The sequence below is a fragment of the Carex rostrata genome, chromosome 23 (assembly GCF_964058835.1).
Source record: "Carex rostrata chromosome 23, lpCarRost1.2, whole genome shotgun sequence".
NCBI classification, from domain to species: domain Eukaryota; kingdom Viridiplantae; phylum Streptophyta; class Magnoliopsida; order Poales; family Cyperaceae; genus Carex; species Carex rostrata.
Window position 1 is genome coordinate 8,081,005 of NC_135940.1, and position 27,829 is coordinate 8,108,833.

The window sequence follows — 27,829 nt, forward strand, 5'->3', positions numbered from 1 at the left end:
CGAAGCAACTATTATTCCGCTAAACTAATTTATTTTTTCTTAATCACACGGTTATGCAATAAGTTTAATGAATTATCTACATCAACTTTATCGAATAATTGACTTCATTCACACCATAATTCGGAACCCCAAAAGTAACTCAAAATTTAAACTTGGATCCAGACCTCCAATTAAGGCCGGGGAAATTTACCACGGACTGGAATTACTGGATTGGCTCGGATTCTAATCGGACAGTCCAGAATAAAATCGAATTTTGAGTTACTTTAGGGATCCGGACCACGACGTTCTCCTCTTTTCCGGGAAATAATAATGCAATATTGCTCAAAATCTTAGGTCTCAACCCGAATCTCGCGCGTCGCCACTCTTCTCGGATGGAGTCATCCATGGCCCTCTTCAACCAACTCAAGGTAGGTTATCCTCCCCCATACAAGGCTGTTATTCCGGATCTTTTAAAATAAAATATAAAAAAAAAAAAAAAAAACAAAGGGAACTCATTGTGGCTTTTCCTCGATCACCTTGCTTGCATTCGAAACCGGGTGAATTTTTGGCAATGCGAAAACATTTCCATAAAAATCTCAAAATATATCATTTATATCGGGTCTAAATTATTTGACTGGTAAGTTTCTTCGTACAGACAAATCGTGAATGTATCTTACTAGCTCACTCTCACTGAGGTCAATAATAATTCAACACACCCTTTCATTCAGGTCAAACCCTTAAATTATGTTTATTTAATTTTTTAATATAATTTATTAGCGAAGTTTCACTGTGGTTCACATAACTCTTACATTTGGCTTAACCTTGTCAGTATGGTCCTTATGAATTGCAGCACATCCTTCTATAATAGTTTATTTTTTATCACTTTATCTATTTGAAAACTTCAACAGGCAGCAGAGCCATTTTTCTTATTGGCGGGGCCCAATGTCATTGAATCTGAGCAACATGCTCTCAAGATGGCTGGTTATATTAAAGGCGTGGCAACCAAGTAAGGAAATAAAAGAATTAAGGCTAAATTGAGTCTCACTTGATGCACGGGTGCACAATTTAGGGTTTGTCGAGGTGAATTGCCAATTGGGCTTGTCTGTGGCTTAATGGGGTTGTTGAGAAATTTGAATTTCTTTAAATTTCATGTATTATATACAATATGCTTGTAAGAGTCTTAAACTATGGTTTTTTGGTAAAAAAAAAAAAAGAAAAAGAAAAAAAGTTGTTCTTATTTTTCCAAATTAACAGGCTTGGCTTGCCACTTGTATTCAAGTCGAGCTTTGATAAAGCAAACCGTACTTCTTCGAAGTCATTTCGTGGGCCTGGCTTGGAAGATGGCTTGAAGGTAAGGTTCCTTTGTGCATATAAATCATACAGATTATATATTTTCTTTTTTCCCTTTAGTGATAATAGAATACATAATGTACTAAAACTGACAAGTTAATTTTATATCCAGATACTAGAGAAGGTTAAAATGACACACGGTCTCCCAATAGTTACTGACGTACATGAAAGTTGGCAGGTACCCTGGCTTAGTATTGTTAAATCCTTTTATATTTCTAGCTTCTCTTGATTTATTTTGATATCATATTGGGGAATGATTCATACAAAAGAGCTATGGTTTTAATATTAACATGCTTTGGCATATTAATTTTTCTTGTTATATTTTTGGTTCTTTCCATTGATTACTAATTATGTTTTCTAAATGAGTAAGTCTTGAAAAAATTGATTATGAATTATCACCAGTGCGAAGCTGTTGGAAAAGTAGCTGATATTATCCAGATTCCAGCTTTCTTGTGCCGCTAGGTACTAGTAATGTTTTAAGTTGCATGCTTCTTCTAGAAAAATATTTAGGGTCTGAATCGCATAGGACACTTAATATATTACTATAGTTGTAGCTTTGATCAGATGTTCTAATATTTGAACCTTACACATAAATGATCTTTGAGTTATTTGCAAATAATGCCATACCACCAGAACTAAAGTTAGGCCTCCTGCTTTTCTTTTGTTTTTAGCTCAGACCAAATCTTTTCAAGACTAGCAGATATGAGCTTGTCCGGTGACATGTAAATTTATCAGGCTTCACTTTAGTACAATCTGATCATATGTATTAAAGCCTATAATAATATGGTCAAAATTGTAAAGATTTAACATAGTGTTCTTTTTCCATCACATTTATGGTAAGGTTTGGTATTGCTTGCAGCTTTCTCAAACAGTTTCAGATCTTATTGTCAATTCTTGCTTTGCCTGATTCTAAGTTGAGTCATTGTTCTATATTGCAGACTGACCTTCTAGTTGCTGCTGCAAAGACAGGAAAAATAATCAATATAAAGAAAGGCCAAATGTGCTCTGCATCTGTAAGATTAAAAAAGAACCTTTAATCTTTATTTAAGAAAATGTATTTTGCAATGAATCATCAACCAATGCCTTTCTCGTGTTTGATTCCTTTTTTTTTCCTTCAAGACTTCTTTTTATCATCTTTTTAATATGGTTTAGTTTACCGAATTCTTCTTTTGGTCTGCTTCCAGTGGCCATTAATTTTCCGATGCTAGATTACATCCAATGTTAGCTTAAATTCGGTATTTTATATGAAGGTAATGGAAAATTCGGCTGAGAAAATTAGGCTAGCTGGAAATCCCAATGTGATGGTTTGTGAGCGTGGCACTATGCATGGCTATAGTATGTTTTTTCATTCCTCTGCACCTCTCTCTTCATTATTAAGGAGTGAGTGATTAATTGCATACCATTGTCATAATTCGTAGATGATCTTATTTTTGATCCAAGAAACTTGGAGTGGCTGAGAGAAGCTAACTGTCCCGTGGTAGAGAAGTTATTTTTAACATCTTTCAAAAATTAAAAACTAGCAAAATTGGTTTTTGCTCCAAGGCTAGCCTGGTGGTTGATTATTGCTAAATTAAAAGCAAAATTTTGTTTCTTTTTCTAATTTCAGGTTGCTGACATTACTCATTCACTACAACAGCCTGCTGGAAGAAAGGTTGAATTATTCAATTTCATACACTGCTGAATATTTATTTGCTATGTATTACCTAATTGTACTCATATGCTAGATTTTTATTTTTTTTTCTAGGTATGACAATATATCATGACTATAAGGAATATGTGGGTCCATGTAAAAACATGATTAATTGAATGCTTTTATATTTAAATTTTTTAAATTAAATTTTTTTAATGTAGTGTAATTATTTTTAGCTTGAAGGAGGAGGTGTTGCAAGTGGGGGTCTACGTGAACTGATACCATGTATTGCACGTACTGCAGTTGCAGCAGGTGTTGATGGTATATTTATGGAGGTATTATTTATGATTGCTGTTACATAAAAGTGACAGTTTCAGTTTGAACTTTTAAGTTACTCTTTTTTGTCTGTTTAAATGCTGGTTAGGTACATGACGATCCCCTAAATGCACCTGTCGATGGACCCACACAATGGGTGAGATTATTAGCTTTTTTGTTAATAGTTTTAGGCTCATTAATTTCATAATTTAAATCTTGCTTCCTGGATGTGAATTACTGAGTATTGATTTAAACAATAGTTTTTTTTTTATTATTTGTACTGATGTTTCTGATTTTCTCAGCCGTTCCGACATTTGGAGGAGTTGCTAGAGGAGCTACTAGCCATAGCAGTATGTTCCTGTGCTTTGTTTTTGTACAGTTTATTATTAGGGTTGAGTGGTTGCTATCCCAAATTACTATAAGACTCCATTCAGGACCGACCATTTTCCCATTTCTGAAAGCCCCTTTTTTTTCCTTTGCTAGTGTGTCTAGCGTATAATTTCAGATGTAAAATTTAGGTAAATTAAGTTAAATTGAAGCTTGCCCCATGTGATGGCTCAGTTGGGTCATAAAATGACCATACCAATTTGGTACTGTATAGTCTAGCGCTGGTTTGACGACCAAAGTTATAATACATGTGGTCTGTTTTTCTTCCTTTTACTCATTAAGCTTTATTTTCTTGGGATAAAGAGGGTAAGCAAGGGAAAGAAGCCATTGAAGATTGATCTTTCGCCATACAAGGAATGAGGAGTAAAACACAATATTTATCATCACCTTGTAAGAATAATTTGTACTCTAGCCATCACCAATCTGTTCCCAAACTATTGTGTTATTATCCAATTAGCAATTTTTTTATTCTGGCTAAGATTTACTTTGGAGATTTCTTATTTTGCTACATTGGAGTGATATGTAACAACTACTGTTGTGTTGCATCAACCATATGCCAACTATTGCCTTTACATGATGCCAGTAATTTCCTGAACTGATCATTGTACTTCATTTATTACAGAGATTTTAATTTTTATTTCCTTATAGACAAGATGGTTACATGTAAGAGCTGGTTATGCTCGACTTTATTTTAAGGGTTGCCATAAGAAACAGAAGCACAGTTGTGAAATTACAGTTTTAATTTTTTTTTTTTTTTTTTTTTTTTGATAACAAGGCAATAATGCCCATCTTCATTGAAGATAAGATTAACTTACACCCAGTTATCAGAGATTGTTTTCAAAAGGAAACTAGGCTAGCCCTGACAAAAACGAGCATCATGCTGCTCTCAACTTTGAAAAACACAAAACAGAGCAAAAGACAAGCAATAACTAGCATCAGTCTATCTAAACCATGCATGCAACTAAGCCTCACACAGGGGCTAAGTAAGTCTATGATTATTCTAAGGTCAAACTGATTAACATATGAGGTTGTCTTCATCAAAAAGCACCATCTGGATCCCTGTCTCGTCATTGCCTTGTGCTGCAGTAACTGTCATCACCTGGAATGTTGATGTTCCCTCCATCTCCTCTTCTGGGTACCAAACGGCCAAAGGAATAGCATCTAGGTTGACTGGCAGCCACAGAGCAGTGGCATCTTTGACTTGCTGGTTGACTTGGTCTGTCCAATATGTAACAAGGGAGATGATTAGCAAGATCATTTGTCTAACAGATTTTATCTTACCTGAATGGAAACACAGCTCGTTGCGATGTTTCCAAATAGTCCAGCAAATGGCGCTGTACACCAGTAAGAAGGCAGTGCGTTGTGCAGTGGGTAATTTATGCGCAAAATGAATGATATCTGAAATTGTTATCCAATGGACATTAATATGTTGACAAGCCCCCATAAAAAACCATATTTGTCTAGCAAAAGTACATGTAACAAAGAGATGATTGATAGACTCGGGATGATGACAAAACTGGCATTTATGTTGCCCCTGCCATCCCTTTTTTAGTAGATTATCAGTAGTTAGGATTCTATTTTTGTGTGTTAACCACATGAAAATTCTAATTTTAAGGGGGATAGAAATTTTCCACCATCTCATAGCATTTCTAGGTGTAATACCTCTATAATTGAGAAATTTGTATAAGGACCTAACGGTAAATTTCCCTTGAGCATCCCATCTCCAACTAAGCTGGTCCTCTAAATGAGTAAAAGACAGATGGCTAATGATTTCTAGAACCTCCAACCATTCAGTATGTAGTATTCCAAATAAAGATCTACGAAACTTAATGGCACCCCCTTGTGAATTAAAAACCTGCTGTAATGTAATTGCTGAATTGGTACAGATTTCATAGAGGTAGGGGAACCGGGTTGCCATAGTACAGTGTTGGTACCAAATATCTGTCCAAAACAGAACATTTGTATGTCTACCTGGTACAATCTCTATACTTGCTGTTCCTAAATTATGTAAAGAAGTAATGGCAGACCAAAATTCAGATCTGGGTGTAGATGAAGCTATGGAATTATATTTAGATAAAAGCATATACTTCCAAGCACTAGAGTATGATGGGTCTTTGAGTTTCCACCACCATTTCAACAAAAGAGAAATATTCATCTGGGTAAGGTCAATTATGCCTAATCCTCCAAATTCTTTGGCTAAACAAGTTGTCTGCCAATTAAGCAGGGAATACTTTCTCTTTTCTGTAGTCCATTGCCAAAGAAATCTACACCTAATTTGATCAATTTTTTTAATAACAAACTTTGGAATTTTGTAAACAGATAGAAAATATAGTGGAATTGATGATAACACGGAATTGAGAAGGGTGACCCTTCCTCCAATGGATAAAAGGCTCCCTTTCCAATTCTGTAGCCTTTTCTCAATTTTATCAATGAGAAAAAACCAATCCTTCTTTCTCAATTTTTGAGTATGCAAAGGCAAACCTAAGTATTGCATGGGGAAGGACGATGGATTACATTGAAATATAAGGGTATATGGGGTTATATCTGGAATATTAATGGAGTACATGGAAGTTTTGGTATAATTCACTTTGATACCTGACAATGCTTCAAACGCTAATAAGGCCCACCATGCATTTTCTATATTAGTATCATCGGCTTTAAGGAATAGAATCGTGTCGTCCGCATAGTGACAGTTTGTATGAGGATGAGTATCTAGCGCATTGGGACCTAAGCCAACTAAAGAATGTGTACGTCGGCCTTTGTGAAAGATCTTACTCAAGGTGTCTGCTGCAAGAATGTATAGGTAAGGGGATAGAGGATCCCCTTGCCTAACCCCGCGTTTGCAGAAAAAATAATTTGTGAGCGTGCCATTGATATTAACACAAGATTGGGAACTAAAAAGCCATTCTTTAATCCACAAAATCCATCGAGATCCAAAACCCCTACCTTTTAGGATATCTAATAGGTATTGCCAATTAATTTTATCGTACGCTTTCTCGAAATCTACCTTAATCACTATTCCTTGTTCGTGAGAACTATGACAATGGAGTATCTCTTGACTAAGGATGACATTATCTAGAATATATCTATTTTTAAGAAAAGCTGCTTGACTAGTATCAATAATCTGATGCATGATGGATTCAAGTCGAAAGGTTAACATCTTAGAGATTATTTTGAAACTACAATTAACCAAACTGATTGGTCTGAACTTGGTGATGAGTGTGGCTTCTTTCTCTTTCGGGATGAGACAAATAATGGATTTGTTCAGACTATTCAGTTTAGTTTGATGATTATAAAAATATAAGCATAATTGAAAGAAATCTGATTTGATAACTTCCCAAAATGCTTGATAAAATTTAAACGTAAAGCCATCTGGCCCTGGTGCTCCGTGAGAGTCGCTTGCAAAAATAGCATGTTTGACTTCATCCATAGTAAAAGGTATCTCTAACCTATTATGTTCCTCTACAGTGAGTATGTCATTGGAATCCCAGAAATCTGGAGAAAGGGAAGCAAAGGTTTCCCCAGGTATGCCTAAGAGATTCTTATAGAAATCGAGAACATGAGACTGAATTTCAGAGGGAGAAGTGGTATGGATACCTTCTATGTCTAGAGCAAGGATCTTATTTTTCTTAGCTCTATGTGTTGCAATGGTGTGAAAATACTTGGTGTTAGAATCGCCTTCTTCAAGCCATTTTTGTTTAGATCTGGCTTGCCAATGTTTTTCTTCTTCGAGATAGAAATTATCTAAGGTTTGTTTAAGCAAACACCATTCATCTTGTTCAGCTGAGGTAAGGTCTCTACGTTCTACAATGAGTTCTAAGATGTGTAGTTGGGATAAGAGTTTCTGTTTCTCCTTCTTCTTTTGACTATAAAAGTTCTTGGTCCAGCCTTTTATTTTGGCCCTAAGGAATTTAAGTTTTTTTGTCCAACTACGAGCTAGATCAGTAATGTCTAAGGTATATTCATCCCACCACTTGGTAAGTAATTGTACAAAATCAGGTTGTTCTAACCATACTGGGTCAAATCTAAAGATAGGAGATGAGTGATCAAATTTGGCAGTTATGTGAAGTACAAGTGGACAATGATCGGAACCATATTTACCTAAATCAGAAACATAACTAGCAGGGTAGGAGTGTTCCCAAGACATATTAGTAAAGAATCGGTCAAGTAAAACAAAGTGTCTCCCATTGGTCCAGGTATACTTTCTTTGGGATAACTTGTGTTCTATCAGTTGATGTTTATTCACAAAATTGTTAAAAAGAGTGCTGGTTTTCATATCAAAAAGTGAACCAGATTTGTCACGTCTATGTCGGATAGCATTGAAATCCCCACAAAGAATCCAATGGTGTGTATACGTGTGCCTTATATTTTCTAATTCGATCCAAAGATCTTTTTTCCTATTTTTATCAACAGGTCCATATACAATGGTGATTTGCCATTGTTGGCCATCTAATTTACATTCTACAATGATGTTTAATGCAAATTGATGTATATAATGGGAAATGTATCTAAACTGAGAGCTATCACAACCAAAAAGAATCCCTCTAGATCTACCGTTGGATGGGACCCATTGCCATATATCAAACTTGGTAGAAATAGATTTCAATATTCGAGAACTAAAATGTTGTTTTTTGGTCTCTTGGATAGCTATAAGATCAATATGATTATCTACTATAATATCATGAAGTATTTGTCGTTTGTGTGAGGAGTTGAGTCCTCTTGCATTCCAATTCAAGAAATTCATAAGGAAACTGGATGATCCCCTAACAGTGAATTATCTAGATCACGAATATCGAGTTCATTACTGTCTATTGCAGTCTGTGAATCATGAAATATGTCTAAGTCATCTGAATCAGGAGTAGTATGGGAGTCAATAAAAGATTGAGAGGGGATGGGCATAGAATCAGGATGTTCAGGACGAGCTAGGTGCATATCCGTGGATAGCGGGACATCATGCTGTTCTACAATCACTATTTGGGATTTGTCTAAATTTTTAGATTTATCTATCATAGAGTGGATAAATGTTTCAAAATGTTTCCTATTAAGTTGTTGTATATGCTGGATAATAAGAGGGGCGGCATCAGCCGAATGACCTAATTGAATCTGATAAATGCGAAACAATTCGATGATTTGCTCTAATGTGAGTCTCGTATATGGAAAATTTGTAACTAAAGGGATACCTGATGAAGAGCTACTGCCTCCCATCTCTTTGGCTCTGGCCCTGTTCTTTGCTTTGGTAAGTGTAGAGGAGGGATCACCCTTTGCCTGGATCCTGAGGCTCTTCCTCATAGACAGTCCTTGCTGAGACTGTGGTTTTGGCTCATCTTGGGAGGAATCAGCGAGTGCTATCACCGCAGAATGTGGTGCAGGAGGGGGTTTTTTTACCGTCTTTTTCCATTTGTTAGTCTTCTTGACACCTAGCTTTGGTTGAGATTGGCTGTTCTGCGTAGTGCTAGGAAGCTGCATAGTGGAATCAAGAGAGGCACAGTCAAATTTGGGTATCGAAGGCGTGATTGGGGGAACAACATCAAGAGTGATCTGTGGCTGAGAAGCTGGTTGAGACAGTTTGGTTGTGGGGGTTTTGGTGTTCTCGGGTGGCATAGGTTGCATAGGTGCTTTCCCTTTAGCTTTATCAGTAGCTGGGGACGGAGGGGGAGTGGTTTCTGACAAAGTTTTGGCAGCAGATCTGGTATTGTAACCCCCTCTTGGCTTGGGGGTTGGGGTGGTTTTCTGTTTCTTTTGAGTAGTGGTTGAACCATCATTCCCCTGCCCGGAGCTATGTATCATGGTGTTAACGGCCTGGATAAACTTCTTATGTTCATCGTCTGAGTCATCATCAGTAGTGTGTCCATCTCTCGGGTCAGATTGGAGTTTGCATCCGGTCGAACTAGAGGCTCCCTGAGCAGGCGGTTGATCATCCATCAGATCTTCATCGAGATCTGGATTAGGATCTAGAACTAGATGAGGAGGTGGAGGGGGGCGAGCCACCAGGGGTCTCTGAGACACCACAGGAGGAGGACGGATGTGTTTGCCTGGTCTGCGTGCGAGCCAAGCATTAACAGGTTCGGTGTTTTCGTTTTCTACTTCAATTATGATGTCAAAGCTGGAGACATACCCAGTAACATCACGGTATAGCTGCCAAGTTTTCTCAGTGAATATCTTGGGATCACAAGCGCCAACTCTGATTCTGGCGAAACGCCAGTCGCACTTGTTACGAGTAGCTTGATCAAGTTCCAGCACGACAGCTCCAAACGGGTTGAGGAAGCGATCGAACTCAACCCACTCCCAGAGCTCTCTGTTGAACCCGTAAATGCGCAACCACATGGACGTGAGCCTTTTCCCAGCGTTAAGGCTTGGATCCCAGGCTACCACTGGAAATTTTACCCCCTCAATCAGTATAGAACCGCGCCGTGTAGTTGTATTTTTCCATGCCATCGACGGAGCTTTGATAATGTACTGAAATTCAGCGAACACAGCAACTTTCCATGTGTACTGGTCGAAGAGACTTGCTAGCGCGTCTTCGATGGCCGCCGGTCCCCAGCCTTCAATATCATCAAGAATAAAGCTCTGTTGAAATTCCCAGAGTTGAGCCTCCGCAGCGGGGGACGGAGTGAAGATCTGGATCGGAGTCCTATACGGCATCAGAGTCTGTCTAGGCGGAGCGGGTTGAGCATGTGCCCTTGGTGCTGGTTGAGCAGGCTCCCTTGGAGCTGGCTGAGCAAGAGCTCGCGGAGCTAGTGGGACGCGCATCAGAGGCGGAGCAGGCACCGTTGCTGGCGGTGCATTGGCTCTCCTCGCTTGAGGAGGTTTGCGTGGCGGAGCCATGTTTGGATCAGAATGATGATCTAGATCTGAAATAGAAAGATCTGAATTAGGAGAGAAAGCTAATTCGTCCCCTTTTGCTGGTTTAGGAGGCGTGACTGGTACAGCACTCGTAGATGATCTACAGATGACCGCCTTATGGCCAAATTTATTGCATAGGAAGCATAATTGTGCATTACGGCAATCCGTTGCTAAGTGACCCGCACCTCCACACCGCACACAGATCGGATGTCTCACAGTGGATTTACTACGAATTTCAGCGAGTTTTCGTCGAATAATGCTGCCACGTGATTCAACAGGGAACTGCGATTTGGCTTGCCAGATTCGAAATCTTTTGGGCTTTTGTTTTACTACATCAGAGAACAATTTCAGGCCCAAATTGGTCGCCATTAATGGCGGATGGAGCTGCTCTGGGCCTTTATTTTGCGCGATGCTAAGGAATTTGATTGCGAGTCGATCCAATTGCATTTGCTGGACCGACATCGCGTGGCTTTTCTCGCTTTTTTTTATTTTTCTCTTCTTCTTCTTCTTTTTTTTTTTTTTCTTTTTCTGTTTCTGTTTCGCGTCGCCTAGAATCGCCTAGAATTTCGCCTCAGAGCTCCGCTCTCTCTATCCAGAAAAAATCAATATCAGTTTTAATTAGTGATATTGTAGTTTTTAACGGTGACTATGCTTTTGCATTTACTGGAAAGTTAGCTGATGCTTCTGGATTATAAGCTTGCTTATGAAATCTGCATAGGAGGTTAAATTTATTTAAGACTTCAACATCCTTTTTCCAAGAGGTGCTATATTGCGCATCAATTGTAATTTAAGAGCTGAGAGAAATTTTTCTTTCTATATACCTATTATACCCTTCTACTCTCTCTCCCTCTTATCTATCACAATTACAATAGTTGATAAAGGAAAAGATTAATGAAGGAAAGTAATTACAGCAGAAAAATAAATTGTAATTTTGGGAATGACCATTGGCTGATGTCTTCAGTACTTGTGCGGTAAAAGAAGACTTGTATATTTCCAGTTTTATTCCATGGTAGGATCTACAAGTAAATAAACAGATTGGATGATTTTTCAAACCGGGGTAATCGGGCCAGTACTGGGCCTAAATTAGGCCTAAAGTAGAACAAACCATAAAATAGGCCATAGTGCGAGAGACATGCCTAACGCGTTTAGTAAGTTCCAGATATTTCCAACCAGACAATAAAGATAGTTGACATATTAGAATTGAAAATTCAAAGTCAAATCTGAAATCGGCCAGTTTCACAACAGACTTATAACGCAATATCAGTATTATTATATAACGCAACATCAGTATCTTTCGAAGAATTATACCTTTTGTCCTTTCGTGACACACTGTCTCCTCTTGATTAGTTTTGTTTACCCCCTAAAAGGATTGATTATTATCTTTATCTTTTTTTTCTCTGTACAGTTCTTTGCTATTGTATGTGCCATCTAACATAAATAATAAAATAATATGAGCGACAAAGCTATTTTCTTTCAAGTTCAAATTTTATCTGGTACCCGAAGGCATAAATTAAAATTACTCTTAGGACTTTCTAGTGATCTACCACTAATTTTTTTGTCTGAACAGATACCTCTAAAAGTTAAAAGATATACAAATCTTGATTGTTGAGATTTAAATGGTTTATCCAAGTTGTTCAACTCAATCTACATATTTAAATTTGATAGGAAACTAGATTTTATATTTCTATGGTATCTACTAAAACATTCCGTTTCTAATGAAACATATGGCCTGTACCACTATTATCAAAAAAAAAAAATATACTAAATTTTTGGATATGAAAGACATTTAATAGGAATAAACTGAAATAATCAGACAAGCATTTTATCTCCATTCTAGTCTTATTTCTCTATAAAATTAGCAACTTTGAAAATTTTAGACCCTTCAATCGAAATGTTTTTTCTCATTGAGAAAATAGAAAAAATATTCTGAAATATAAATTTATTTTTCTACACTATCAATATAAATAGAACTATTCGGTAACATAGACTAATTCATATAATTTACATTAACTATATGTGGAACTTTAGCATAATTATGATCTAAACTAAAACTGTTTTTAGAACCGTGTTCCTCTGTTTAATTTTTTAATAACCCACATAGTATGTGAAATTTACAATAAGTAAGCGTGGCGTACTTGCTTTTGAATATATTTGTAACGTCCTCTATATGTAATTAAGTAATTTTCTAAGGCTCTAATTGAAAATTTGCCTCAGCACTTCCAAATATCAGCTGTTTCCACTCCTCCCGCACAAATATCTTGCGCCAATTTTAATCGAAGCAACAGACAAAGCGAGAGAAAGAAGCTATTTCAGTTGAGTTCTTCCCTCTCCTCCTTAGTCCTTCCTCTGTTGATCTCTCAAGTTCCAGCCAAAAGAGAAGCAACGAGATAAAAAAAGGCAAACCGAGGAGGAGCATCAATGGCGAAAGTAGAGGAGACGCAGGTGGCGACGGCGGTGGGGCAGGTGGCGTGCTCGGCATGGATTAGGAGGAAGGAGGGGAAGAACAACAGCGATAACAAGCTGCTGGTGGTCATGGGGCGGAGCGCCACCGCAATCACCCCCGCGTTGCTCGAGCTCTACACCTTTGACCCCAAAACCTCCTCTCTCTCCTCCGATCCCTGGGTACTTTACTCTTTCCTTTCAACTCTATCTCTCTCTCTCTCCGTCTTTCTGATGTTACATGAAAATTTTGAGAATTTATATCATCTTTTACAGGAGAAATGCAAATGGGGGTTTTAATTGGAAGTTGTTAATTTCTTGGCAACTTTTCCGGGAAACTTTGACATAAATAAATACATAAACCAACTCCAGCTTACTTAAATTCTGTTAAATTTTAATTCTACTTAAAAAAATCTTCTATTGATCTTATTAATGCTTTCATTAATCTTAATTGATGGTAGTGTTGGTATGTATGGATGAAAATTTTCATATATGCACCATATTATGTGGTATTTTCTCTGTAGATGCACTTGTAGTCACTCATGGTTTATATATCCATAATCCATAGGACAACATGTGCCTTTTTGATATTTAGAATGTGGCTTGATAGAATGACCTGCCCCACAAATTGCCACTTCATAACTCCAAAGCTAGAAGGAAAAATAATTCTGATACATGGTTTTAAGTATCAGATTGTACCCAGACATTTCAAGTGACACGAATACATCCTGAAAATAAATACTGGACTGATACTGCATGTCAGGTCATGGTTGGAAAAAGGTACCAACATAAACAAAATGAAATAACAATAATGATCTTAACTCCTGTAGAAATGGATTTGACAAAATTTTAAATTTATCTCTGTGATTAACATGTTGTTTTGTTTTTAATTTTTTTTAATTTTTCCATTTGCTATTAGAAATTTGTTATTCGGGAAGATGGTGCCAATCCAACTGGTTTTGCGGTGCATCCAAGTGGGGATGAGTTTATCTGTGCCACAACTAAAGGATGCAAGTAAGTGTTTAGACTACAACAAAGTGCTTTTGATTCAAATTCCAATGAGTTACTGGAACGTCTGGTAAGTTATGGGATCCCAGGTAAACATAGAGTAAACACATAAGAACCAATCTGAGCAGTACAAAACAAATACTTGTCCAGTTAAAATATGAAACTGCTTTTAATAGATTTTGTTTGTTCCGTTCATGCATCTTTTGAAATTATATTTGACGTTTTATAGGTAGCAGTATGAGAAATGAGTCAAGTCCATGTAACCTTTTTGAGTTTTAGTGGTTCATTGGTTTGAATCGGCTTGAATCACCATTTTGGAAATAAATTACCTTCCTTTTACTTCCTTCTAACCTTGCATTTTGATCTACTTCTTTTTTTCTTTTGATTGCTACATTTCCAGATTGTACAAGTTGGTTTATCAGGAATTTGAGTACCGACTTATTGCTAAGGATGAACCACGACTTGAATCTGTTGGTTACCAGAAATGCTTGGCTTTCAGTACTGATGGATCCAAATTAGCTATAGGAGGCGAGGTACTTTTTTCAGAAATTTTAGTGCTACTTCATTTGCTTAGTACAATTCTCTACCAACTCTAGAGCACCAAAAGGTAACGGTTTTTATCTTGTAGGATGGGCGTCTCAGGGTGCTTCATTGGCCTAGTCAGGATATTCTCATAGATGAACCTAAAGCACATAAATCTTTCAAAGATATGGATATTAGGTAAGATATGAAAAACTCTTTTACATCTCAATTTTCATTTTTATACTTATTTTATTTATTAAAAGTATACTAGATTTTGTTTGTAGTTATGAACCCTTCATCTTGATACAGCATCATGAAGACTGGAATGATAAGATTAATTAAATAAAAGAATTGAAGTTATTCTGAGGAGATTTATTTGAGAATAAGAATGATAAGCATACTTAGAAGCTTTTGTTTTTATTATCTTTGCTTTCCTACAGCTTAGATTCAGAGTTCTTAGTGTCAACATCTATTGATGGTTCGGCTAGACTCTGGAAGTTGACTGATGGTGCACCATTGATGAATTTGGATCGATCTGCGGTATATTCAGCTTTTCTATTTTCTTATTTCCCCTTTGGTAATGGCAAACAATTACTATTTGTCTTTGTTGTGGGGAGGGGAAGAGGGGTTTATTTGATGCACCTTGTGCGGTTGGTACTTGGTACTGAATCTACTAGTTACCAGTTGGCAACAGTTACTATTTTGTCTCATGGCGTTCTCATCTTTGTACTTATCATAACTTATCAGATGCTAAGTGTGTAATTTTCTTTCCAAACCTTGTAGGAGGAGAAAATTCAGTGTTGCCGCTTTTCAAGGGATGGCATGAAGCCTTTCTTGTTTTGCACAGTAGAGAAAAGTAAGCTTCCTGCAACCAGTATCCATTAAAGGCTGGAAATTGCAATAGAGCCCCTGAATTTTATAGATTTATATTTGTACGCACCAACTTAAACAAATTCAATCGTTCCCCACCCAGTGGATATTAGATATAGCACAAAAGGATGCAAGATATTGATGAACATTTGTTTCAGTTCTCTATTGGGTATTTGATAGATTTCATGTCAATAGCAGTATGGTGTCCGTCGCAAAACTTACGAAATTTTTTATGGTTGTTTGAGAAATTCAGTACCTTTGATTGGGTCGATTGTAACAACCATATAAAACAGTAGTTTGTTTGCAATTGTTAAGCCAACTAATTTGATTTATTTGATTGTTTTGCATGAAAAGGAGGGGGGGATGTGTTGACTGTTGTATGGGATATGGCAACATGGAAGAGGCTCGGATTCAAAAGATTATTAAGAAAACCTATTTCTGTTCTTTCTGTTAGTTTGGACGGAAAGTACCTTGCATTGTAAGTATTAACTTCCTCTTTCAAAATTTTACTTCATATTTGTAGTGTCTCATATGTTCAGTAAAGTCACTGTAATTGCTTAAGCTTAGTTCTGTACTGTACTAAAGTCATTTAATATCTCACTGTTTTTTTTTTTTTTTTTTTGATAAAAGTGGAGTACTCCACCGATTTAAGATCTCACTGTTGATATGCCAAATACTAACACATCCCAAACTGTTTCCAGCCAACCTAGCATTATTGCTCAATGTTTCACTTTATCATTTGTGGCCATAACATGCTGTAATGCAAGTTAAATGTCACTGATACACTGGTACTGAAACTTACAAGTACAGTATTTTACTCTTCTATTTAAAAATAAAATTTATTGATTAATGATTAGTATTGTCTATCATGACCAGTATTTTTCAGTTCTGTTTTTCTTTTAAAATGAGAAAAGAAGAAAGATCTCGGTCTCTACTCTAACAGTCAACAGTAATTTACCTTCCTATATTTATTTATTCATTTGGTATTCCTATATTTATTTTTATGTAGAGGGAGCAATGATGGTGACTTCTGTGTGGTAAATGTAAAAAAGATGGAGGTTGCTCACTGGAGCAGAAAGGTCCATCTCGGTGCGTCCCTATCTGCTATCCATTTCTGTCCTACAGAAAGGTAGACTATATCAAATCTTGTTTGAAAAGAACAACTACAAATCATCATGCAACTATATAATTTGTTTATTTATAGTGAGGTAATTTCTTTATAATATCCCCAATTCATTTCTCTGCAGAATTGTAATCTCCAATTCAGAAAAATGGGGTGCTGTGGTCACCAAGTTGACTGTGCCAGGAGATTGGAAAGGTATTTTACTCTTTCTCTCTCACACACACACAGTATGTTCCAACCATGATGTACTCTTTCTGCTCCAACATAACATGATATGAAATTGAAAATTGAGCATCCGGGAAGCTATTTCAAGGAAAGAAACTGAATGCTATGCTGCTGTTATAGTGAATCTGGATTGTGCCTTAGTTTCATTTTTTTTTAAATATTTTGCTTAACTTTTTTATTTGAATGGTGCCACTATTAAATAAAAGCAAAGAGCTAAACCGACTACAAATCAGACAAAAAACATTGTTCATAGATACGATAATCTTTAATCAGATAATTTAACATCTGCTTGCTTTTGTATTTCTTGCAGTGTGGCAAGCCATGCTAGTGTTACTGGGACTCATCTTCGTGTCGGCCTTATTGATGTATGTTTTTTACAGAAACTCAGATTCTTTTTGGAATTTTCCAATGGGGAAAGATCAGCTGCCAGTTTGGAAGCTACAAGAGCATTCACAACGTCAAAACTCAGAATCCATGTTTGTTGATGACTCTGAGTTTTTTGATGAGTTATAGTCGAAATCTTTTTTTGTTCTCTTATTTGCAATCCTGGAGTTTTATTTTGATTATTCTCAAGTTGTACAACTCATTACTTGGTGTTTTCAAGGTTGATAAATTATTTGATTTGCTAACAGAACTGATGGAGAGGATTTGCAATTTTTTTTTTCATGGACCCAATTTTCTTTGTAAAAAAGACTAGATGTGAGAGCAGTCTTCCTATTTGTAAGATACTGTCATGTTCTGGTATCTGCAAGGCATAGATGCTTTGTAGTTTGTATTGTACTAGTCGGGTTTTATTCTATGTATGCGACAAAAATTCCATAGCTGGTGTTTATATTTGTCTCCATTTAACACCACTAAGGTCAATCTAGCTTTACAATTGTCAAGCAAAAGTTTACATTGATGTTGATTAGTTAATTCGGGAAGATTGCTACCCTTTGCGAGGCTAATAAATTTGTACACTTAGTTTTAAAAAGCTAGCTGAGATAATACTTGTGCAAATTGCATTTTTTTTTTCCCAAAAGATAGGGAGGAAAATCCAAGATTGTAAAGCAGTACTAAAATTAAATGTTAGAGAGGAGAATCCAGATGTAGCATCCTCAGATTGGGGGTGTTCATGTGTTCATGGAATTAGCGTCCACTTGATGGAATCAAGACTAGTGGGGATGGTTGTGGATATCTCTATCAAAACCCTAAACCATGCATCATGAAAGTAGATATGGATCGATCCCTAGAGTTCCTTTCCTCGAAAAAAGAAAAGAAAAATTGTAAATATCTGTGGGAAGAATAACAAGCCTAAATTAAAAGAAATCTCCAGAAGTATTTTTTTTTTTTTTAAAATGTAAGAATATTATTATAGGAAGCACTTCTGGTGTCAAAAAGATTAATGGTAAATCAACCATACCATATATACCCTTTGGTTATAATAATATTAGCTGTATAATTTAAAACCTTAAATAACCTGCTAACTTGGTAACATATCATATGACTGTAATATTTTTATTTGGCTCAAGTTAAAATTTTCTTCGCATTGGTTACTTTTGTGTGCTGTTGGTTCAAGAGATCAGATGATCTGATTAGGTACAGTATAACAAATTTTATGTAACAAACCTGGATATTTGAGTACTATACTGTACTAACTAGGCATATATATAATCTGTTTCAAACATAAAATTTTAAAATTTGACCCGTAAGCATTTCAGCTGAAGTACTTCCAGAAACAATTTAGCCGAACTATATATATTGATGGTGTTAAAGGATATATATATTTGTGCAGTCTATTTCTTACATTTTTTTACTTTTAAATTTATAATGATCCTAAACACACAAAGTAAGATTTATTGCAAGTGCACCATCTATCCTTGTAATACTCGCGAGTATCGATCCAAGAGACAATGAAAGAGATTAATTGTCACTAAATTATTTAATTCTAAAACAAGTGCAATTAAGTAAATTGAGGGGTTGTTGCAATTCTTCCTTTTTTTCAGGTTCACTACCCGAAGAGATTGGTTGTATCAAAGCAAGAGAGAGAAAGAGATGAATTCAAAGAGGTCTGTTAACAATTAGACAAAATCTAGAGGCTTAATATTAGTTTTATGTTATTATGTGGCCTATGTTATTATTGTGCTCAATTTTATTTAAAGTAATTAATGAAAAGGCATCTGAATTTTGGATGAAAAAATTCGGATTGCTATTAATAAATGTACTGGTCCCAAATGTTGACTCAGATAATATAAAAAAAAAACATCTTCTCCATTTGGACGGATCCCATTCCAAAAACGTTTTTTTGCTCATTTATTTTAAGGAAATATTTTCTGGAAATGTTTCTCTCTCCACTGATTTTGAGGGATATTATTTTGAAAGAGAGAAGTAAAGAAAACGCTGAAGGTCTTCATCATCAGATCTGAAAAAAACCATTGAAGATCTGTACTAACGCTTCCATATAAAGATGTCTTCAATTCAGAACTGTAAGATTTAAATTTCTTTGCTATTTTATTTTGAATTTACGAATTCTAGATTACGTATTCTAATTATAAAAACACGTTATGTTTTATTATGTCTATCATTTAAGACTTACTATCCGTTGGCTTTATTACTAATTGACATTTATTCATGTCATTTATCTAATCCAAATGGCTTAGCCTAAACCTATTTCATTGAATTGTTATTATCATACTCGTGAGTTCGAACAACCTTCCACTTCCGACTGTCACGATTGGAGGCAATTTGCAACTTCAACACATACAAAATATTTCACTACAATTCAATGTCAAATTTAGATATCACAATTCTAAGACTTCACGATTAAATTCTTCACCTTTTAAATCTTTGTTCTAAAGGTTTTGATTAGGTAAATACAAGACTTGGCCACAACCTAAGATATTCTTATCTAATTTTTAAAAGGAAACGTGTAATTGTCCACAGACTTTTGTCCACCATTTGTTCAAAGCTTTGACTTCCGCGAATACTGTAAAACTACTTCTACATGTTATATAATTATACAATATATTATATAAAATATATCAATTAATCAAAAAGTATCCAACAACTATTTGAAGTAGTCCCATAATAGTTAAAAACAGATTGCAACTTGCACAACGGGACAAAAAAATTGTACTTTCAAACTGTACTTTCGGAAATTGCAGTTATAGAAAGTTTTTGGCAGTTAATGCTAGTTATTAGCAGTTATTTTGACAAAAAAAACGTGATAAAAAGACAAAATTAATTTTTCTGATTAATTTTATTTTAATTTTTTTCTCAATTTAATGAACACACAAATAAATCATCAAAATATTGAATACTGTAAAATTGTCCACTTTACCTATAAAATTACAGACATGCAAAATTCAAAGATGAAAACGATAAAATATAATGTTAAAAAAAAATTAATTTTCAATGCTGTAAAATTATTAAATTAAACTGTGAAATCAAAAGGTAAAAACTATAAAATTACAAAATTGTAAAATTAGCAGATCAAATAAAATTAAAAAAATATCAATTTTCAATACTGTAAAATTGTAAACTTAAACTGTAAAAATAAAAAGTAAAAACTATAAATTTACAACAATGTAAAATTAGCAGATGAAAATGATTAAAATACAATTTAAAAAATATAAATTTTCAATGCTGTTAAATTGTTAATTTAAACTGAGAAAACAAAACGTAAAAATTATAAATTTTCAATAATGTAAAATAAGCATATGAAAAGAATAAAATAAAATGTAAAAAATAAAAAATACAAAACATACAACCTACAAACAATCAATACTGTAAAATTTCTAAATCTAAACTATAAATAAATTCCATGTATACTGTAAAATTTCTGAATCTAAACATATATACATCATCTCTTCAACACAAAACATAATATTCACCACAAAATAGCAAACCTAATTATATCATTCAACATCCAGAATATCATCAAAAAAACTATGGAAAGATAAAACTTCTACATTAAAAACCTCCTATATTAATTATTGGGATAAGTAAGAAGCCTCATCACAAGAACCACACATTCTTTTGAGATATCATCCTGCATACAAATAAAATAAACAATGTAACAAATTGAATTTATTACATGTAGGTACTGTAAAACTGTGAACTATATCCTATAAAACACTCTATGTATCATGTAAAATTGTGAATACTGTAAACCTGTAAATATCAATAATAATAGATACTATAAAATAGTGCATATATCATGTAAAAATGTGAACTATATGCTGTAAAAATACTCTGCATATTTCACCATATCTAAAGTGGTATATGTTAATTGATTACTTCAGAGACGACAAAATTCCGTCGTGTTCTTCTTTCGAAGGTGAAATAGAATACTGTAAAATAAAATATATAATCATGTAATTTCGTAATCAGGCAATTCAAAACAACGACATAAAGAAAACGAACTATGCATTTCAAATCAGACCATCAGTTAATGCGAGATCTGTTATTGAACAATAAATTATACAATTAGAATTCAAATCAATGTTCATATAATGCATACACGCCTGAGACTACATCAATTCAAATGAAAGTTCAATAGAAGCAAGGAAACCATGATTATCAATTCAAATCAATAGAAGGAACGAAACTTAAATAGATTAGTAAATAAACAAGTTGTTTTGAATACTGTAAAACCACAAGATGTTGTTTGTTCTAGAAATAATCTATTTCGTCTATTTGACTAATTTACAAAACATGCAATTATTGAATTTTATGATTTCTTATATTTTAGAATTATGCAGGTTCAAGTCAATTAGAATTGCAATGTAGATTGCTTGAACTGAAAAAATCATGAAGACATTTATCAAGAATTTAATTTGTAATATTTTAAACTTGATAAAGTGTGTTTGATGTTGTTTCAACAGGATACAAACATTGATGACATTTGTAAAATGTTATAACGATTATACCTGTAAGAAAACGCTGTGGAACAGCTTGGTCAAACTCAGAAGGAATCACAAAAGTTATAACGTTTTACAAAAAGTTCTAACGTTTTAAAAAGTTATAACATTTGTGAAAAAGTTACAAATTTTATGAAAAACGTCTGTGAAAAAGTTATAACGTTTTAAATAAAGTCAAATTCAGAAGGAATCACAAAAGTTGTAACGTTTTACAAAAAGTTATAATGTTTTAAAAAGTTATAACGTTTGTGAAAAAGTTACAACGTTTTAATTAAATTTTCAAACTTAATAAATTCTTGTTTTTGATCAAGTTTCCACAAAGTCAAATCGTTGGTAACATTTTAACTGAGCTCACAGAAAAAGAAACCCTAATTCATATTTTGAACTAGAACTAAAACGTTGTAACCTTTTAACAAACGTCTATAACGTTTTAAGTCAAAAGGCACCTTTTGGAGCTGTCTCTATAAATAGGGCTTGGGGCTTCTTTCCCAAGTTAACCTAGCCGCCTCTAACATTGCAAAAATCTATTTTTTGTGAGCTTGAGTTCCTCTATTGTTGTGAGAGCTTAGAACTTCAATATCCCTCAAACAACATCAAATCCACTTCACTAATCTTGAGTTAGATTAGGTTAGAGTGAGTTTTAAGTGTTTCTCTTGTGAACATTGATTTAAAGACTTCGTTCTCTTCTTGAATTGTCTGTGTTACTTTCCTTTGGTTGTAAGGGCTCGCCGGCTCTCATCTCTAGTTGGTTATGTGACTTCCCTTAGTTGTAAGGGCTCATCGGTTCACAAATTGTAAACATTTCTCATTGGGTAATAGAAAGGTGGACCTAAAAAAGATTGCGACGCCCCGAAAACTTAGGCCTTTGTTTTGCCGAACTCTGTTATTACTCCGAGTGTCAAATTTCTCTAAACTCGTCTATTTATTTTTTAATCACAATTATTTTTCAATCTTAAGCTATTAGCGGTGCATTTAGTATAACAGATGTATATTGTAAAACTACAAAGTGAATACTGTAAAGTGAATACAAGGCTTGGTCACAAGTCACAACCTAAGATATTCTTATCTAATTTTTAAAAATTATAAAGTGAGCCAGAGATTTTAGTACTAGAGGGGTTAAAGTATAAATACAATATTTAAATATCTAATGTAATCGGCTGCAATAATTGAGTGTAGTTTTCTTTTTAGTATAAATCAGCCTACGGGCAGACCTTTCCTAAAAACGGAATAAGAGAAAGAAGGTGAGTGTGTGAATTTGATGTACAATAATAAAGAAATTAATTATTAATGTATGATATGATATAAATTTGTTTGTTAAAGTCTTTCCTTTATTATTAATCTATATTTTTATATTAATGTATGATATGATAATATAATCTGTTTGTTAAAAAATGCTACAGATTGTTGTCTTTCCTGGATTATTAATCTATGTTTTTATATTAATTAATTATAAAAAATTGTATTAGCATTGTATCTGGTATTTATATAGATATCGAGTTGAATTTAGTTATGGATCAGATAATTAAATCAAATACATATTATATTCATTATAATATCAGTTACGGTTCAGATTCTTATAGGATATTATTAATTTTGTAACTCATAATATAACTGGTTATGTTCTTAAATCATATCCTATTCAAATTAATCGGATTTAGATCGGTTTTTGTTCGAATTCAATTTAATCAGAATAGTCAGATAAAAGTAATATCTCTAAACAACGATTGACAAATGAAGACATTTACGTGCTTAATAGAAGAACAGAGATATTAAAATACAAGCATTTCTTGTGAATAATTGAGGTTCAAGTCTTTCCAAACATCCAATCGGGCTTTCACAAGATCATCTCAGATACACTAACAATTTAACACATGCAAGAGATCAACACGCGGAAGAAAATTATTAATATTCACGGTATTTGATATTATTACCGAAATTATGTTCCTCGACTAGAATCAGGATATACTCAAATGCAATTATCTTTTTTGTCCTTTGTAAATTTCTTCAATAATAAAAAATAGAAGTTGAAACAACAAAATACAACAATTAAATAAGATATATTATATATTTTCTATACACATGAAAACTTTAGACATTCAGAAATTATATACATCAACTAATAATTTAATATTTACATAATTTATTTTTGGCTACAAAAATGAAGTGGAACATAGCGTAGATATAACAAAAGCTATCATACATAATATTTTTTATTTATTTATATTCTATATTTCAACTAATTATCAACATAATCAATATTGAAAAATTGAGATAACAACTAAATGTTAACTAATCTAATCTAAGTATGTACCTTTTTCAATCATATAAATAAAAAGAAAAAAAAACCTACAAAATAACATTATTTAATAGTTCATACTTCATAGTATTCCATATTATAATAGATGAAGACTAATTAATTTTACAAGTGAAATGAAATTAGTATACCTATTTGATGATTTTATATATTATAATAATCAAAATCAGTTTTCAATGAAACAAACGATAATTTTTACAAGTGAATACTAGACGAAGAGCAAGTAAAATGAAGAATTAATATTTGAATATTTTCTAATATAGAATGAGAGACTAAATCACAAATAGAAATATAAGCACATAGTTCGATTTAGCATACTTATCATAGCAAACGATATAGCATCAGAAATAGGAACAAAAGCACAGAAGTCCATGTAAATTGCAAAAAAACAGCCCATGTAGCATAGCGGTAGCAATAGCGATCAGCTATTCCAGCTATAGCGGTCGTAGCTGAATTAACACACTTTTATCTCATAACTTAGCGTTTATGGTCCGAAAAAGCTATAGCATAACTATAGTGCAACTATAGTTAGTTATTTAGAACACTGAATATTACATACACAGAAGAAGAAAAATATGAATTGTATCTAATGTTTTTTTTTTCTTTTTTCCCTTCACTTATTTGAATTTTTATTAAGAAAACATATAATTTTATAACATTACACCAAAAAGAAAGGTAAAGGCATTGAAAACTCTACCTCTTTCGCGTGTACGTATCAAATGTAGAAAATATCATAGTCAACGAATTGTCAAATAAAACCAAATGTGTCATACTCGTAAATTTCACAATCTTTTGACCAGTCAAAATTCACTAACTAGAGACAAATAATTGACCGTTTATGGAATCGGGCGATCCGATACGCCGGATAAACATTAAATTAAATTTTATCCGATATTCGATTGAAGTTGTTCAATTTATATTAAATATATACAAATTTTGATACTAATTGAACAACTCTGAATCAGATATCGATCTCAACTCGATCTGATATTCATCAAACTGCTCCAATATCATCAAACATTACAAATTTATCAAGTTTATACTAATTTCAGATCAGCATCATGCATTCAACAAATTATTTTATTTCAATATCAATAGTTGTCGATTGGAAAAAAGTTAAAGGTTTCTGAACCAAATGTTACAAAATTTTCGATTGTAATTACATGTAGTTCAAAAATTATGAGAATAGAAGGTTATAGTGATATATGTGTTTTCTTTAATATGTGCTTATGTATAAGCATCGTCAAACTTCATAAGAAAAATGTTATGCATGAAGAAATTTTTTGCACCGATCATTAGCATCCCATAACTTGTAGTTTCAAATTATGTTGATGTACACCGTCTGATTAAATTTCTAAGAAAATTTCAAGACACAAGAAAACGAATGGAACACATGTTGGTGGAAATTTGAAAATGTGTTAAGAGCCAACGGAATTAAGCATTTTTTTTTGCTTCAAGAAATAAGCATTCAAAACCGCACAAATTAAGCGGGTTGATGCCTTCAGGGAGCGAGTCAAAGGTAAAAGTGAAGCAGTGCAGGAAGTAATAAATACAAAAGTCCATAAGGGTATCAAAGCATATTTCCCTCACCGGACACGTGGTAAGCCGCCACTCGCGACTAGAGCTCAGCCCGCCACGTGGGAGAACTCGGAGAATTCTATTGACTTCGACAAAATGTTGTTTTGTCCTTTTCGACCCGTATTATAGGCAATTCAACTCGCTTTACGAAAAGAAACACTGTTTTATTTACAGAATAATAGAGAAGAGAAGTCAAACATATATGGTCCGTCTGATCTGAACTTCGTGGGAATCTCCATCAGATCGGACAACTTCCAAGTTCGAAGTAAATATTGACATTTTAATAGTCCCGAAATGGATATTCGAATAATCTGGATCTAAAATAATAATGGAAATGAAGGGACCTTACAATGTGCAATAATTTTTTTGTTTGGAACGCAATGCCAGATTATTAAAATTTATATTTGTGCATCTCAAATTATAATATTTTTAATTTCATTTTATTAAATACCCTCTCATTTTATTTATTTGTTTATTATTATGAATATCAACGCATTTTGTTATATTTTGCCGAAATTTTTATTTATAGAAATACAAAACAAATTAAAATAGAAAATGGTAGAAGAAAAAATTTAAAAATAGAAAGGCAGTCCGCAGTTGTATGATATGGTGTCCCGCAGGGACGCCATACCATACCTACCTCACTTAAAAAAAATTAAGTGGGACGCCATGCCATCTTGAAAATTGGGAGAAAAAAAAGTAAAATAATAATAATTGGGACACCGTACAACATGGAGTCCCGCCCTTTTTTTTTTAGATTATAGTTTGAACACATGTGATATTGTGTTATGTTATATTATGCTATGTAATGTTTATGTATTTCATATTAATTATGTTATGTCATACGGTATGCTATTTAATAGATTCTAGAGTTGAGTTCACAAAATAACTTTGTGAATTTAAAAAACACTTTAGTTCTACTCATCTAATTAATTAAATAAAAAGGTAAATGTGGCTACAAACATATAATTCTAAAAGTTTATACAAACTAAAATCAGTTGTTGTCTCGTAAATTTGAACATAACATAACATAAAAAGTACCATTACATAACAAGTGATCTGAATTAGTTGCAAGCATAACATACAAATCTGAATTACAATAAAATAACATAAAAAATTCAATATAAATTACCATTGCATAGCAAAACACAACATCACATAAGTTCAAACCATAAATCTAAAAAAAAGGTGGGACTTCATACTGCATGTGCCCCGCTTTTGATTTTATTTTTATTTTTGAATAGTATGACATCCCACTTTAATTTTTCTTTATTTTGACAGAACTGAATATGGTATGGTGTCTTAGAGGGACGTCATATCATACAACTGCCTCTCCAGTTTTAAATTTTAATTCTGTCATTTTCTATTTTTTTATTTCTTATAAATAAAAATTTCGGTGAACTTTGCTATTTAATTTTTTTATCATTCTAAAATACATAACTATTATTGTACCTGCATATTTGTCTGTGTTATCATTTTATATAATTTCATATTAGTATTTATATTTGCATTTGTAAATTATAGGTTCCCTATTCATATTCCTTTATTTTTTATAAATTTGGTTTTGATTGGACATGTGTCTAATGTCCCATCCAAACCTGCTCAAAGAAACACAAATATAAATATAATTTTACCACAATCAGTTTGGGCAATTTTTTTTTTCTTTACATGACTAGCAATTAGAAATTAACAATTAGAATATGTGCGATGTGTTAGCAAATTTAAATTCATATTGATCATTGTCAATCATTTTTTGAAGAAATAAAAGCTATCATTAGTCTCGACATTTATTTTTCTTAAAAAACTTTTTGCGGAACTTGAGAAACAGTGTCTATATAAAAATCTGTATTAAATCTGTGGTTCTACTGTCAATCAAATTTTGAATGTATTTTATTGGCAACGGTCCAGTAAAACATACTAATTAGCGGTTCGTATTAACATCATAAACCAGGATTAGCTAATAAATTACTCATGCTCAAGCTCAACTGATTAACGGCTCGTATTAGTACGACAAACTGGGAACAGCCAATTAAAATTTCCAACTTTTTCTTCCCATCACGAAACAGTCGGAAAGGAACAAATCCTTCTCTAAAGTCTAATCTTCCCTTCCAACATGTGGACCGCAGCCCCTCAAGGCTGATGCTTCCGACCCCTCCTAGTAGACTAGTAGTGATAATTTTAAATTGCTCCTGGTGCATCATCTCAAGCAAAAATACTGTTTTGTGAGCCCCACATTTTCATGATATTAGAGTTTCTCTAGGTGGTGCACCGGAAGCAGCTAAATAATTTCTCGACCTCATCTCCTCCCGTGGCGGAGAGAGTGCCTCCATTTATTCGTTCTCTTT

At 33.8% G+C, this 27,829-nt stretch overlaps 3 protein-coding genes across 4 annotated transcripts in view; all 3 read left to right on the top strand.

Moving 5' to 3' along the window:
• Positions 1–4,161, top strand: part of LOC144574906 (2-dehydro-3-deoxyphosphooctonate aldolase-like) — a 61,183-nt gene extending 57,022 nt beyond the window's left edge. The window contains exons 1-13 of one of the 2 annotated variants that reach the window (XM_078325006.1): positions 280–407; positions 888–985; positions 1,234–1,330; positions 1,442–1,507; positions 1,732–1,791; positions 2,268–2,342; positions 2,580–2,664; positions 2,748–2,806; positions 2,936–2,980; positions 3,196–3,294; positions 3,384–3,431; positions 3,577–3,624; positions 3,965–4,161. In XM_078325006.1, coding sequence (XP_078181132.1) covers positions 2,328–2,342; positions 2,580–2,664; positions 2,748–2,806; positions 2,936–2,980; positions 3,196–3,294; positions 3,384–3,431; positions 3,577–3,624; positions 3,965–4,021 — 456 coding nt within the window. In that variant the 5' untranslated portion in view covers positions 280–407; positions 888–985; positions 1,234–1,330; ... (1 more) ...; positions 1,732–1,791; positions 2,268–2,327 and the 3' untranslated portion in view covers positions 4,022–4,161. Of the gene's footprint in view, positions 1–279; positions 408–887; positions 986–1,233; positions 1,331–1,441; positions 1,508–1,731; positions 1,792–2,267; positions 2,343–2,579; positions 2,665–2,747; positions 2,807–2,935; positions 2,981–3,195; positions 3,295–3,383; positions 3,432–3,576; positions 3,625–3,964 lie in introns of those variants that run through there. The other variant, XM_078325007.1, reaches the window with a different exon arrangement.
• LOC144574654 (2-dehydro-3-deoxyphosphooctonate aldolase 1-like) lies at positions 384–1,791 on the top strand. Its single transcript, XM_078324662.1, has 5 exons — positions 384–407; positions 888–985; positions 1,234–1,330; positions 1,442–1,507; positions 1,732–1,791. The coding sequence occupies exons 1-5, from the start codon at positions 384–386 to the stop codon at positions 1,789–1,791; spliced, it is 345 nt and encodes a 114-aa protein (XP_078180788.1).
• Positions 4,162–12,753: 8,592 nt separating the features above from the next.
• Positions 12,754–17,320, top strand: PHF1 (phosphate transporter traffic facilitator1). The gene is made up of 10 exons (XM_078324686.1): positions 12,754–13,126; positions 13,863–13,957; positions 14,352–14,484; positions 14,580–14,671; positions 14,914–15,013; positions 15,257–15,329; positions 15,698–15,821; positions 16,353–16,472; positions 16,591–16,661; positions 17,002–17,320. The coding sequence occupies exons 1-10, from the start codon at positions 12,923–12,925 to the stop codon at positions 17,202–17,204; spliced, it is 1,215 nt and encodes a 404-aa protein (XP_078180812.1). The 5' UTR covers positions 12,754–12,922; the 3' UTR covers positions 17,205–17,320.
• The last annotated feature ends 10,509 nt before the right edge of the window (positions 17,321–27,829 follow it).

Bases quoted from the DNA above. Each gene is read 5' to 3' on its own strand.
- LOC144574654 (XM_078324662.1), top strand. From the start codon at position 384: ATGGCCCTCTTCAACCAACTCAAG. The intron at 408-887 runs GTAGGTTATCCT...AAACTTCAACAG, and splicing joins CCCTCTTCAACCAACTCAAG to GCAGCAGAGCCATTTTTCTT. The intron at 1,508-1,731 runs GTACCCTGGCTT...AATTATCACCAG, and splicing joins ACGTACATGAAAGTTGGCAG to TGCGAAGCTGTTGGAAAAGT.
- PHF1 (XM_078324686.1), top strand. From the start codon at position 12,923: ATGGCGAAAGTAGAGGAGACGCAGGTGGCGACGGCGGTGGGGCAGGTG. The intron at 13,127-13,862 runs GTACTTTACTCT...ATTTGCTATTAG, and splicing joins CTCTCTCCTCCGATCCCTGG to AAATTTGTTATTCGGGAAGA. The intron at 14,485-14,579 runs GTACTTTTTTCA...TTTATCTTGTAG, and splicing joins AATTAGCTATAGGAGGCGAG to GATGGGCGTCTCAGGGTGCT.